The sequence below is a fragment of the Dendrobates tinctorius genome, unplaced genomic scaffold, assembly GCF_039654945.1.
Source record: "Dendrobates tinctorius isolate UK_male_01 unplaced genomic scaffold, ASM3965494v1 ptg000179l, whole genome shotgun sequence".
NCBI classification, from domain to species: domain Eukaryota; kingdom Metazoa; phylum Chordata; class Amphibia; order Anura; family Dendrobatidae; genus Dendrobates; species Dendrobates tinctorius.
In genome coordinates, this window is record NW_027361846.1 from 458,848 (window position 1) to 473,398 (window position 14,551).

Consider the following 14,551-nt stretch of genomic DNA (forward strand, 5'->3'; position numbering starts at 1 on the left):
GGTTTCACCTGCGGATTGCTCTGCGGTTTCACCTGCGGATTGCTCTGCGGTTTTACCTGCGGATTGCTCTGCGGTTTTACCTGCGGATTGCTCTGCGGTTTTACCTGCGGATTGCTCTGTGGTTTTACCTGCGGATTGCTCTGCGGTTTTACCTGCGGATTGCTCTGCGGTTTTACCTGCGGATTGCTCTGTGGTTTTACCTGCGGATCGCTCTGCGGTTTTACCTGCGGATTGCTCTGCGGTTTTACCTGCGGTTTGGCCCTGCGGTTTCACCTGCGGATTGCTCTGCGGTTTCACCTGCAGATTGCTCTGCGGTTTCACCTGCGGATTGCTCTGCGGTTTTACCTGCGGATTGCTCTGCGGTTTTACCTGCGGTTTGGCCCTGCGGTTTTACCTGCGGATTGCTCTGCGGTTTTACCTGCGGATTGCTCTGCGGTTTCACCTGCGGATCGCTCTGCGGTTTCACCTGCGGATCGCTCTGCGGTTTCACCTGCGGATCGCTCTGCGGTTTCACCTGCGGATTGCTCTGCGGTTTCACCTGCGGATTGCTCTGCGGTTTTACCTGCGGATTGCTCTGCGGTTTTACCTACGGTTTGGCCCTGCGGTTTTACCTGCGGATCGCTCTGCGGTTTCACCTGTGGATCGCTCTGGGGTTTCACCTGTGGATCGCTCTGCAGTTTCACCTGCGGATCGCTCTGGGGTTTCACCTGTGGATCGCTCTGCGGTTTCACCTGCGGATCGCTCTGCGGTTTCACCTGCGGATCGCTCTGGGGTTTCACCTGCGGATCGCTCTGCGGTTTCACCTGTGGATCGCTCTGGGGTTTCACCTGTGGATCGCTCTGGGGTTTCACCTGTGGATCGCTCTGGGGTTTCACCTGCGGATCGCTCTGCGGTTTCACCTGCGGATCGCTCTGGGGTTTCACCTGTGGATCGCTCTGCGGTTTTACCTGTGGATCGCTCTGCGGTTTCACCTGTGGATCGCTCTGCGGTTTCACCTGTGGATCGCTCTGGGGTTTCACCTGCGGATCGCTCTGCGGTTTCACCTGCGGATCGCTCTGCGGTTTCACCTGCGGATCGCTCTGGGGTTTCACCTGCGGATCGCTCTGCGGTTTCACCTGGGGATCGCTCTGCGGTTTCACCTGGGGATCGCTCTGCGGTTTCACCTGGGGATCGCTCTGGGGTTTCACCTGTGGATCGCTCTGCGGTTTCACCTGCGGATCGCTCTGGGGTTTCACCTGCGGATCGCTCTGCGGTTTCACCTGTGGATCGCTCTGCGGTTTCACCTGGGGATCGCTCTGCGGTTTCACCTGCGGATCGCTCTGCGGTTTCACCTGTGGATCGCTCTGCGGTTTCACCTGTGGATCGCTCTGGGGTTTCACCTGCGGATCGCTCTGCGGTTTCACCTGCGGATCGCTCTGCGGTTTCACCTGCGGATCGCTCTGCGGTTTCACCTGCGGATCGCTCTGCGGTTTTACCTGCGGATCGCTCTGCGGTTTCACCTGCGGATCGCTCTGCGGTTTCACCTGCGGATCGCTCTGCGGTTTCACCTGCGGATCGCTCTGCGGTTTCACCTGCTGATCGCTCTGCGGTTTCACCTGCGGATCGCTCTACGGTTTCACCTGTGGATCGCTCTGCGGTTTCACCTGTGGATCGCTCTGCGGTTTCACCTGCGGATCGCTCTGGGGTTTCACCTGTGGATCGCTCTGCGGTTTCACCTGTGGATAATCCACGCGGAAAATTCTGCACTGCGGTTTTTGATTCCCATAGGGAATCATGGTACTGGGGTCCGCAGCTAAATCCGCAGCGTGTGCACACAGCCTTAGGGTTAGATACAGGCGGTGCCGCAGGTGTCAGGGTCTGTGTCCACGGTCTGTATACGCAGCGTCCAATCCGCAGCAAACACTGAGGCTGTGTAGGATCCGGCCCCTGGAAACATAGATACAGGCGACATCTGTCAGGGTCGCGGTTTCCGCAGCCTCACACCGAGCTGACGGTACAGGTCACACGCGTCTGCAGCTCGCTCTCCTACCGACTCCGCAAGCCACGCCCTCTAATTCAGCCACGCCCCAAACTCATCAACTAGACCACGCCTCCATTTGAAGTCAGTGAGAATACGCCCCCGCTAGAGTTTACGGCTTATTAACGACAGCCGTGGAGCACTCTGGGAATTGTAGTTATTTACAACAATAATTTGCTAAAGTAAATACAACGGCAAAACTACATTATCCATAATACCTTGCTTGGACCCCACCGGCATCTGAGTAAGGAGCACACTGATTGGACGGAGAGCCGGCGACACGTGGGGAAGAGTGTGAGGCAAATACCGGGAGACGCACAGAGAGGTGAGCGGCGGCCTGAGGTGAGAGGAGAGGCCCGGGGAGGAGGAGAGAGGACCGAGGAGGAAGAGAGAGGACCGAGGAGAGGGGGGACCGGGGAGAAAGAGAGAGAGAGAACCGGGGGGAGAGAGAGAGAGGACCGGGGAGGAAGAGAGAGAGAGAGGACCGGGGAGGAAGAGAGAGAGAGGACCGGGGAGGAAGAGAGAGAGAGAACCGGGGGGAGAGAGAGAGAGGACCGGGGAGAAAGAGAGAGAGAACCGGGGAGAAAGAGAGAGAGAACCGGGGAGAAAGAGAGAGAGAACCGGGGAGAAAGAGAGAGAGAACCGGGGAGGAGGAGAGAGAGAGAACCGGGGAGAAAGAGAGAGAGAGAACCGGGGAGGAGGAGGAGGAGAGAGGACGGAGGAGGAGGAGAGAGGACCGAGGAGGAAGAGAGAGGACCGAGGAGGAGGAGAGAGGACCGGGGAGAAAGAGAGAGAGAACCGGGGAGGAGAGAGAGAGAACCGGGGAGGAAGAGAGAGAGAGAACCGGGGAGAAAGAGAGAGAGAGGACCGAGGAGGAGGAGGAGGAGAGAGGACGGAGGAGGAGGAGAGAGGACCGAGGAGGAAGAGAGAGGACCGAGGAGGAGGAGAGAGGACCGGGGAGAAAGAGAGAGAGAACCGGGGAGGAGAGAGAGAGAACCGGGGAGGAAGAGAGAGAGAACCGGGGAGAAAGAGAGAGAGAGGACCGAGGAGGAAGAGAGAGGACCGGTGAGGAAGAGAGAGGACCGAGGAGGAAGAGAGAGGACCGAGGAGGAGGAGAGAGGACCGAGGAGGAAGAGAGAGAGAACCGGGGAGGAAGAGAGAACCGGGGAGAAAGAGAGAGAGAGAGAGAGAGGACCGAGGAGGAAAGAGAGAGAGGGCCGAGGAGGAGAGAGAGGACCGAGGAGGAGGAGAGGACCGGGGAGAAAGAGAGAGAGAGGACTGGGGAGGAAGAGAGGACCGAGGAGGAGAGAGAACCGGGGAGAAGGAGTGAGAACCGGGGAGAGAGAGAGGACCGAGAAGGAGAGAGAACCGGGGAGGAAGAGAGAGAGAACCGGGGAGGAAGAGAGAGAGAACCGGGAAGAAAGAGAGAGAGAGAGGACCGAGGAGGAGAGAGAACCAGGGAGAAAGAGAGAGAGAACCGGGGAGAAAGAGAGAGAGAACCGGGGAGAAAGAGAGAGAGAACCGGGGAGGAAGAGAGAGAGAACCGGGGAGAAAGAGAGAGAGAACCGGGGAGAAAGAGAGAGAGAACCGGGGAGGAAGAGAGAGAGGACCGAGGAGGAAGAGAGAGGACCGAGGAGGAAGAGAGAGGACCGAGGAGGAAGAGAGAGGACCGAGGAGGAAGAGAGAGGACCGAGGAGGAAGAGAGAGGACCGAGGAGGAGGAGGAGGAGAGGACCGGGGAGAAAGAGAGAGAGAGAGAGAGGGGACTGGGGAGGAAGAGAGGACCGAGGAGGAGAGAGAACCGGGGAGAAGGAGTGAGAACCGGGGAGAGAGAGAGGACCGAGAAGGAGAGAGAACCGGGGAGGAAGAGAGAGAGAACCGGGGAGAAAGAGAGAGAGAACCGGGGAGAAAGAGAGAGAGAACCGGGGAGGAAGAGAGAGAGAACCGGGGAGAAAGAGAGAGAGAACCGGGGAGGAAGAGAGAGAGAGAACCGGGGAGAAAGAGAGAGAGAGGACCGAGGAGGAGGAGAGAGGACCGAGGAGGAAGAGAGAGGACCGAGGAGGAGGAGAGAGGACCGGGGAGAAAGAGAGAGAGAACCGGGGAGGAGAGAGAGAGAACCGGGGAGGAAGAGAGAGAGAACCGGGGAGAAAGAGAGAGAGAGGACCGAGGAGGAAGAGAGAGGACCGGTGAGGAAGAGAGAGGACCGGTGAGGAAGAGAGAGGACCGAGGAGGAAGAGAGAGGACCGAGGAGGAGGAGAGAGGACCGAGGAGGAAGAGAGAGAGAACCGGGGAGGAAGAGAGAACCGGGGAGAAAGAGAGAGAGAGAGAGAGAGGACCGAGGAGGAAAGAGAGAGAGGGCCGAGGAGGAGAGAGAGGACCGAGGAGGAGGAGAGGACCGGGGAGAAAGAGAGAGAGAGGACTGGGGAGGAAGAGAGGACCGAGGAGGAGAGAGAACCGGGGAGAAGGAGTGAGAACCGGGGAGAGAGAGAGGACCGAGAAGGAGAGAGAACCGGGGAGGAAGAGAGAGAGAACCGGGGAGGAAGAGAGAGAGAACCGGGAAGAAAGAGAGAGAGAGAGGACCGAGGAGGAGAGAGAACCAGGGAGAAAGAGAGAGAGAACCGGGGAGAAAGAGAGAGAGAACCGGGGAGGAAGAGAGAGAGAACCGGGGAGAAAGAGAGAGAGAACCGGGGAGGAAGAGAGAGAGGACCGAGGAGGAAGAGAGAGGACCGAGGAGGAAGAGAGAGGACCGAGGAGGAAGAGAGAGGACCGAGGAGGAAGAGAGAGGACCGAGGAGGAGGAGGAGGAGAGGACCGGGGAGAAAGAGAGAGAGAGAGAGAGAGGGGACTGGGGAGGAAGAGAGGACCGAGGAGGAGAGAGAACCGGGGAGAAGGAGTGAGAACCGGGGAGAGAGAGAGGACCGAGAAGGAGAGAGAACCGGGGAGGAAGAGAGAGAGAACCGGGGAGAAAGAGAGAGAGAACCGGGGAGAAAGAGAGAGAGAACCGGGGAGGAAGAGAGAGAGAACCGGGGAGAAAGAGAGAGAGAACCGGGGAGGAAGAGAGAGAGAGAACCGGGGAGAAAGAGAGAGAGAGGACCGAGGAGGAGGAGAGAGGACCGAGGAGGAAGAGAGAGGACCGAGGAGGGAGAGAGAGGACCGAGGAGGGAGAGAGAGGACCGAGGAGGGAGAGAGAGGACCGAGGAGGGAGAGAGAGGACCGAGGAGGGAGAGAGAGGACCGAGGAGGGAGAGAGTGGACCCGGGGGAAGAGAGAACCGGGGAGGGAGAAAGAGAGAGAGAACCGGGGAGAAGGAGAGAGAGGACCGGGGAGAAGGAGAGAGAGGACCGGGGAGAAGGAGAGAGGACCGGAGAAGAGGAGAGAGGACCGGGGAGAAGGAGAGAGGACCGGAGAAGAGGAGAGAGGACCGGAGAAGAGGAGAGAGGACCGGAGAAGAGGAGAGAGGACCGGAGAAGAGGAGAGAGGACCGGAGAAGAGGAGAGAGGACCGGAGAAGAGGAGAGAGGACCGGAGAAGAGGAGAGAGGACCGGAGAAGAGGAGAGAGGACCGGAGAAGAGGAGAGAGGACCGGAGAAGAGGAGAGAGGACCGGAGAAGAGGAGAGAGGACCGGAGAAGAGGAGAGAGGACCGGAGAAGAGGAGAGAGGACCGGAGAAGAGGAGAGAGGACCGGAGAAGAGGAGAGAGGACCGGAGAAGAGGAGAGAGGACCGAGGAGGAGAGAGGACCGAGGAGGAGAGAGGACCGAGGACCGGGGCGGAGGAGAGAGAGAGAGAGAGGACCGGGGCGGAGGAGAGAGAGAGAGGACCGGGGCGGAGGAGAGAGAGAGAGGACCGGGGCGGAGGAGAGAGAGAGAGGACCGGGGCGGAGGAGAGAGAGAGAGGACCGGGGCGGAGGAGAGAGAGAGAGGACCGGGGCGGAGGAGAGAGAGAGAGGACCGGGGCGGAGGAGAGAGAGAGAGGACCGGGGCGGAGGAGAGAGAGAGAGGACCGGGGCGGAGGAGAGAGAGAGAGGACCGGGGCGGAGGAGAGAGAGAGAGGACCGGGGCGGAGGAGAGAGAGAGAGGACCGGGGCGGAGGAGAGAGAGAGAGGACCGGGGCGGAGGAGAGAGAGAGAGGACCGGGGCGGAGGAGAGAGAGAGAGGACCGGGGCGGAGGAGAGAGAGAGAGGACCGGGGCGGAGGAGAGAGAGAGAGGACCGGGGCGGAGGAGAGAGAGAGAGGACCGGGGCGGAGGAGAGAGAGAGAGGACCGGGGCGGAGGAGAGAGAGAGAGAGAGAGAGGACCGGGGCGGAGGAGAGAGAGAGAGAGAGAGAGAGGACCGGGGCGGAGGAGAGAGAGAGAGAGAGAGAGAGGACCGGGGCGGAGGAGAGAGAGAGAGAGAGAGAGGACCGGGGCGGAGGAGAGAGAGAGAGAGAGAGAGGACCGGGGCGGAGGAGAGAGAGAGAGAGAGAGAGGACCGGGGCGGAGGAGAGAGAGAGAGAGAGAGAGGACCGGGGCGGAGGAGAGAGAGAGAGAGAGAGAGGACCGGGGCGGAGGAGAGAGAGAGAGAGAGAGAGGACCGGGGCGGAGGAGAGAGAGAGAGAGAGAGAGGACCGGGGCGGAGGAGAGAGAGAGAGAGAGAGAGGACCGGGGCGGAGGAGAGAGAGAGAGAGAGAGAGGACCGGGGCGGAGGAGAGAGAGAGAGAGAGAGAGGACCGGGGCGGAGGAGAGAGAGAGAGAGAGAGAGGACCGGGGCGGAGGAGAGAGAGAGAGAGAGAGAGGACCGGGGCGGAGGAGAGAGAGAGAGAGAGAGAGGACCGGGGCGGAGGAGAGAGAGAGAGAGAGAGAGGACCGGGGCGGAGGAGAGAGAGAGAGAGAGAGAGGACCGGGGCGGAGGAGAGAGAGAGAGAGAGAGGACCGGGGCGGAGGAGAGAGAGAGAGAGAGGACCGGGGCGGAGGAGAGAGAGAGAGAGAGGACCGGGGCGGAGGAGAGAGAGAGAGAGGACCGGGGCGGAGGAGAGAGAGAGAGAGGACCGGGGCGGAGGAGAGAGAGAGAGAGGACCGGGGCGGAGGAGAGAGAGAGAGAGAGAGGGGACCGGGGCGGAGGAGAGGGGACCATGGGGGAGGAGAGAGAGGACCGGGGGAAGGAGGAGAGGGGACCAGGGGGGAGGGGGAAGAGGAGAGAGGACCAGGAAGAGAGAGAGAGAGAGAACCGGGGAGGAGGAGAGGGGACGGAGGAGGAGAGGGGATCGGGGAGAAAGAGATAGAACCGGGGGGTGGAGGATGAGAGGGGACCGGGGGGGAGGAGGAGAGAGAAAACCGGGTAGGAAAATAGAGAACGGGGGGGGGGGGGGATAGAGAACCGGAGGGGAGAGAGAGAGGGGACCGGGGGGGAGTGAGAGAAAGAGGATGAGAGTGAGGCTGATGGGAGGAGGGTGTGTGAAGGACGTGGCGGCAGTTTCATGTGGTGCATTTCTGGGGGACCTGGTGGACAGGTGGGGGGACATGTGGATTTCTGTGGCTATGTCCATGTCGCCCCCTCATTCTCCTGTCAGTCGCCACATGGAGTCGTTTCTTATCCTCTTAGTCTCCCCCCAGGCTTCCCGGATTGTATGACCCCCTGATCTGCAGACATGCCTTCTGATCTGGCTAAGAAAAAAGCGGCCAAGAAAAAGGAGGCTGCCAAGGCTCGGCAGAGGCCCAAGAAAGACAATGGAGACGTTGGCCCTGAGGAGGCCGAGCAACAGCCAGTGAACGGCACTGTCGCCACCGGTCAGTATTTTCTGGATGCTTGGATTGAGAAGCAGAGACTTCCCCAGGGAGCAGGACCTCCGCAGCACAGAGGCTGTCAGGAGCACATGGTCCCTGTGTGGGGTCAGGATGAATGTGGTATAGTACAGGAGCACAGAGGATGTCAGGAGCACATGGACCCTGTGTGGGGTCAGCATGAATGTGGTATAGTACAGGAGCACAGAGGATGTCAGGAGCACATGGACCCTGTGTGGGGTCAGGATGAATGTGGTATAGTACAGGGGCAGGGAGGATGTCAGGAGCGCATGGACCCTGTGTGGGGTCAGGATGAATGTGTAGTACAGAGGCACAGAGGATGTCAGGAGCACATGAACCCTGTGTGGGGTCAGGATGAATGTGGTGTAGTACAGGGGCACAGAGGATGTCAGGAGCACATGGACCCTGTGTGGGGTCAGGATGAATGTGTAGTACAGAGGCACAGAGGATGTCAGGAGCACATGGACCCTGTGTGGGGTCAGGATGAATGTGGTATAGTACAGGAGCACAGAGGATGTCAGGAGCACATGGACCCTGTGTGGGGTCAGGATGAATGTGGTATAGTACAGGGGCAGGGAGGATGTCAGGAGCGCATGGACCCTGTGTGGGGTCAGGATGAATGTGGTATAGTACAGGAGCACAGAGGATGTCAGGAGCACATGGACCCTGTGTGGGGTCAGGATGAATGTGGTATAGTACAGGGGCAGGGAGGATGTCAGGAGCACATGAACCCTGTGTGGGGTCAGGATGAATGTGGTGTAGTACAGGGGCACAGAGGATGTCAGGAGCACATGGACCCTGTGTGGGGTCAGGATGAATGTGTAGTACAGAGGCACAGAGGATGTCAGGAGCACATGGACCCTGTGTGGGGTCAGGATGAATGTGGTATAGTACAGGAGCACAGAGGATGTCAGGAGCACATGGACCCTGTGTGGGGTCAGGATGAATGTGGTATAGTACAGGGGCAGGGAGGATGTCAGGAGCGCATGGACCCTGTGTGGGGTCAGGATGAATGTGTAGTACAGAGGCACAGAGGATGTCAGGAGCACATGAACCCTGTGTGGGGTCAGGATGAATGTGGTGTAGTACAGGGGCACAGAGGATGTCAGGAGCACATGGACCCTGTGTGGGGTCAGGATGAATGTGTAGTACAGAGGCACAGAGGATGTCAGGAGCACATGGACCCTGTGTGGGGTCAGGGTGAATGTGGTGTAGTACAGGGGCACAGAGGATGTCAGGAGCGCATGGACCCTGTGTGGGGTCAGGATGAATGTGTAGTACAGAGGCACAGAGGATGTCAGGAGCACATGGACCCTGTGTGGGGTCAGGGTGAATGTGGTGTAGTACAGGGGCACAGAGGATGTCAGGAGCACATGGACCCTGTGTGGGGTCAGGATGAATGTGTAGTACAGGGGCACAGAGGATGTCAGGAGCACATGGTCCCTGTGTGGGGTCAGGGTGAATGTGGTATAGTACAGGAGCACAGAGGATGTCAGGAACGCATGGTCCCTGTGTGGGGTCAGGGTGAATGTGGTGTAGTACAGGGGCACGGAGGATGTCAGGAGCGCATGGTCCCTGTGTGGGGTCAGGGTGAATGTGGTGTAGTACAGGAGCACAGAGGATGTCAGGAGCACATGGTCCCTGTGTGGGGTCAGGGTGAATGTGGTATAGTACAGGGGAACGGAGGATGTCAGGAGCACATGGACCCTATGTGGGGTCAGGGTGAATGTGGTGTAGTACAGGGGCACGGAGGATGTCAGGAGCGCATGGTCCCTGTGTGGGGTCAGGGTGAATGTGGTGTAGTACAGGAGCACAGAGGATGTCAGGAGCACATGGTCCCTGTGTGGGGTCAGGGTGAATGTGGTGTAGTACAGGAGCACAGAGGATGTCAGGAGCACATGGTCCCTGTGTGGGGTCAGGGTGAATGTGGTATAGTACAGGGGCACGGAGGATGTCAGGAGCGCATGGTCCCTGTGTGGGGTCAGGGTGAATGTGGTATAGTACAGGGGCACAGAGGATGTCAGGAGCACATGGACCCTGTGTGGTGTCAGGATGAATGTGGTGTAGTACAGGGGCACAGAGGATGTCAGGAGCACATGGACCCTGTGTAGTGTCAGGATGAATGTGGTATAGTACAGGGGCACAGAGGATGTCAGGAGCACATGAACCCTGTGTGGGGTCAGGATGAATGTGGTGTAGTACAGGGGCACAGAGGATGTCAGGAGCACATGGACCCTGTGTGGTGTCAGGATGAATGTGGTGTAGTACAGGGGCACAGAGGATGTCAGGAGCACATGGACCCTGTGTGGGGTCAGGGTGAATGTGGTGTAGTACAGGAGCACAGAGGATGTCAGGAGCACATGGACCCTGTGTGGGGTCAGGGTGAATGTGGTATAGTACAGGAGCACAGAGGATGTCAGGAGCACATGAACCCTGTGTGGGGTCAGGATGAATGTGGTGTAGTACAGGGGCACAGAGGATGTCAGGAGCACATAGACGCTGTGTGGGGTCAGGGTGAATGTGGTGTAGTACAGGAGCACAGAGGATGTCAGGAGCACATGAACCCTGTGTGGGGTCAGGATGAATGTGGTGTAGTACAGGGGCACAGAGGATGTCAGGAGCACATGGACCCTGTGTGGTGTCAGGATGAATGTGGTATAGTACAGGGGCACAGAGGATGTCAGGAGCACATGGACCCTGTGTGAGGTCAGGATGAATGTGGTGTAGTACAGGGACACAGAGGATGTCAGGAGCACATGAACCCTGTGTGGGGTCAGGATGAATGTGGTGTAGTACAGGGGCACAGAGGATGTCAGGAGCACATGGACCCTGTGTGGTGTCAGGATGAATGTGGTGTAGTACAGGGGCACAGAGGATGTCAGGAGCACATGGACGCTGTGTGGGGTCAGGGTGAATGTGGTGTAGTACAGGGGCAGGGAGGATGTCAGGAGCACATGGACCCTGTGTGGGGTCAGGATGAATGTGGTGTAGTACAGGAGCACAGAGGATATCAGGAGCACATGGACCCTGTGTGGGGTCAGGGTGAATGTGGTATAGTACAGGAGCACAGAGGATGTCAGGAGCACATGAACCCTGTGTGGGGTCAGGATGAATGTGGTGTAGTACAGGAGCACAGAGGATGTCAGGAGCACATGAACCCTGTGTGGGGTCAGGATGAATGTGGTGTAGTACAGGGGCACAGAGGATGTCAGGAGCACATGGACCCTGTGTGGTGTCAGGATGAATGTGGTACAGTACAGGAGCACAGAGGATGTCAGGAGCACATGGACCCTGTGTGAGGTCAGGATGAATGTGGTATAGTACAGGGGCACAGAGGATGTCAGGAGCACATGGACCCTGTGTGGTGTCAGGATGAATGTGGTGTAGTACAGGGGCACAGAGGATGTCAGGAGCACATGGACCCTGTGTGGTGTCAGGATGAATGTGGTGTAGTACAGGGGCACAGAGGATGTCAGGAGCACATGGACCCTGTGTGGGGTCAGGGTGAATGTGGTGTAGTACAGGAGCACAGAGGATGTCAGGAGCACATGGACCCTGTGTGGGGTCAGGGTGAATGTGGTATAGTACAGGAGCACAGAGGATGTCAGGAGCACATGAACCCTGTGTGGGGTCAGGATGAATGTGGTGTAGTACAGGGGCACAGAGGATGTCAGGAGCACATGGACCCTGTGTGGTGTCAGGATGAATGTGGTATAGTACAGGGGCACAGAGGATGTCAGGAGCACATGGACCCTGTGTGAGGTCAGGATGAATGTGGTGTAGTACAGGGGCACAGAGGATGTCAGGAGCACATGGACCCTGTGTAGTGTCAGGATGAATGTGGTATAGTACAGGGGCACAGAGGATGTCAGGAGCACATGAACCCTGTGTGGGGTCAGGATGAATGTGGTGTAGTACAGGGGCACAGAGGATGTCAGGAGCACATGGACCCTGTGTGGTGTCAGGATGAATGTGGTATAGTACAGGGGCACAGAGGATGTCAGGAGCACATAGACGCTGTGTGGGGTCAGGGTGAATGTGGTGTAGTACAGGAGCACAGAGGATGTCAGGAGCACATGGACCCTGTGTGGGGTCAGGGTGAATGTGGTATAGTACAGGAGCACAGAGGATGTCAGGAGCACATGAACCCTGTGTGGGGTCAGGATGAATGTGGTGTAGTACAGGGGCACAGAGGATGTCAGGAGCACATGGACCCTGTGTGGTGTCAGGATGAATGTGGTATAGTACAGGGGCACAGAGGATGTCAGGAGCACATGGACCCTGTGTGGTGTCAGGATGAATGTGGTGTAGTACAGGGACACAGAGGATGTCAGGAGCACATGGACCCTGTGTAGTGTCAGGATGAATGTGGTATAGTACAGGGGCACAGAGGATGTCAGGAGCACATGAACCCTGTGTGGGGTCAGGATGAATGTGGTGTAGTACAGGGGCACAGAGGATGTCAGGAGCACATGGACCCTGTGTGGTGTCAGGATGAATGTGGTGTAGTACAGGGGCACAGAGGATGTCAGGAGCACATGGACCCTGTGTGGTGTCAGGATGAATGTGGTGTAGTACAGGGACACAGAGGATGTCAGGAGCACATGGCCCCTGTGTGGTGTCAGGATGAATGTGGTATAGTACAGGAGCACAGAGGATGTCAGGAGCACATGGCCCCTGTGTGGTGTCAGGATGAATGTGGTGTAGTACAGGAGCACAGAGGCTGTCAGGAGCACATGGACCCTGTGTGGGGTAAGGATGAATGTGGTGTAGTACAGGGACACAGAGGATGTCAGGAGCACATGGACCCTGTGTGGGGTCAGGATGAATGTGGTGTAGTACAGGAGCACAGAGGCTGTCAGGAGCACATGGACCCTGTGTGGGGTCAGGATGAATGTGGTGTAGTACAGGGGCACAGAGGATGTCAGGAGCACATGGACCCTGTGTGGGGTCAGGATGAATGTGGTATAGTACAGGGGCACAGAGGATGTCAGGAGCACATGGACCCTGTGTGGGGTCAGGATGAATGTGGTATAGTACGGGGCACAGAGGATGTCAGGAGCACATGGACCCTGTGTGGTGTCAGGATGAATGTGGTGTAGTACAAGGGCACGGAGGATGTCAGGAGCACATGGACCCTGTGTGGGGTCAGGATGAATGTGGTGTAGTACAGGGGCATGGAGGATGTCAGGAGCACATGGACCCTGTATGGGGTCAGGATGAATGTGGTATAGTACAGGAGCACAGAGGATGTCAGGAGCACATGGACCCTGTGTGGGGTCAGGATGAATGTGGTATAGTACAGGGGCACGGAGGATGTCAGGAGCACATGGACCCTGTGTGGGGTCAGGATGAATGTGGTGTAGTACAGGGGCACAGAGGATGTCAGGAGCACATGGACCATGTGTGGGGTCAGGATGAATGTGGTATAGTACAGGGGCACGGAGGATGTCAGGAGCACATGGACCCTGTGTGGTGTCAGGATGAATGTGGTATAGTACAGGAGCACAGAGGATGTCAGGAGCACATGGACCCTGTGTGGGGTCAGGATGAATGTGGTATAGTACAGGAGCACAGAGGATGTCAGGAGCACATGGACCCTGTGTGGTGTCAGGATGAATGTGGTATAGTACAGGGGCACGGAGGATGTCAGGAGCACATGGCCCCTGTGTGGTGTCAGGATGAATGTGGTATAGTACAGGGGCACAGAGGATGTCAGGAGCACATGGACCCTGTGTGGTGTCAGGATGAATGTGGTATAGTACAGGAGCACAGAGGATGTCAGGAGCACATGGCCCCTGTGTGGTGTCAGGATGAATGTGGTATAGTACAGGAGCACAGAGGATGTCAGGAGCACATGGCCCCTGTGTGGTGTCAGGATGAATGTGGTATAGTACAGGGGCACAGAGGATGTCAGGAGCACATGGACCCTGTGTGGTGTCAGGATGAATGTGGTATAGTACAGGAGCACAGAGGATGTCAGGAGCACATGGCCCCTATGTGGTGTCAGGATGAATGTGGTATAGTACAGGAGCACAGAGGATGTCAGGAGCACATGGACCCTGTGTGGGGTCAGGATGAATGTGGTATAGTACAGGGGCACAGAGGATGTCAGGAGCACATGGACCCTGTATGGGGTCAGGATGAATGTGGTATAGTACAGGAGCACAGAGGCTGTCAGGAGCACATGGACCCTGTGTGAGGTCAGGATGAATGTGGTATAGTACAGGGACACAGATGATGTCAGGAGCACATGGACCCTGTGTGAGGTCAGGGTGAATGTGCTATAGTACAGGGGCACGGAGGATGTCAGGAGCACATGGACCCTGTGTGAGGTCAGGATGAATGTGGTATAGTACAGAGGCAGGGAGGATGTCAGGAGCACATGGACCCTGTGTGGGGTCAGGATGAATGTGGTGTAGTACAGGGGCAGGGAGGATGTCAGGAGCACATGGACCCTGTGTGAGGTCAGGATCAATGTGGTATAGTACAGAGGCAGGGAGGATGTCAGGAGCACATGGACCCTGTGTGGGGTCAGGATGAATGTGGTGTAGTACAGGGGCAGGGAGGATGTCAGGAGCACATGGACCCTGTGTGAGGTCAGGATCAATGTGGTATAGTACAGAGGCAGGGAGGATGTCAGGAGCACATGGACCCTGTGTGGGGTCAGGATGAATGTGGTATAGTACAGGAGCACAGAGGATGTCAGGAGCACATGGACCCTGTGTGGTGTCAGGATGAATGTGGTATAGTACAGGA

General features: G+C 57.7%; 2 protein-coding genes across 4 annotated transcripts in view; one reads left to right on the forward strand and one right to left on the reverse strand.

Moving 5' to 3' along the window:
* Nucleotides 1-470: 470 nt before the first annotated feature.
* LOC141054876 (uncharacterized) lies at nucleotides 471-2,257 on the reverse strand (the record flags this gene model as incomplete). Its single annotated transcript, XM_073551761.1, has 3 exons — nucleotides 2,252-2,257; nucleotides 1,230-1,607; nucleotides 471-1,031 (listed from the first exon to the last, which is right to left on the reverse strand). Coding segments are annotated over exons 1-3 (945 nt in total), but the record flags the coding sequence as incomplete, so codon positions are not given.
* Nucleotides 2,176-14,551, forward strand: part of ABCF2 (ATP binding cassette subfamily F member 2) — a 65,639-nt gene continuing 53,263 nt past the window's right edge. The window contains exons 1-2 of one of the 3 annotated variants that reach the window (XM_073551705.1): nucleotides 2,176-2,359; nucleotides 7,604-7,777. In XM_073551705.1, the coding sequence (XP_073407806.1) occupies nucleotides 7,639-7,777 (139 nt within the window). In that variant the 5' untranslated portion in view covers nucleotides 2,176-2,359; nucleotides 7,604-7,638. Of the gene's footprint in view, nucleotides 2,360-7,592; nucleotides 7,778-14,551 lie in introns of all 3 variants that reach the window. The other 2 variants (XM_073551704.1, XM_073551703.1) reach the window with 2 other exon arrangements.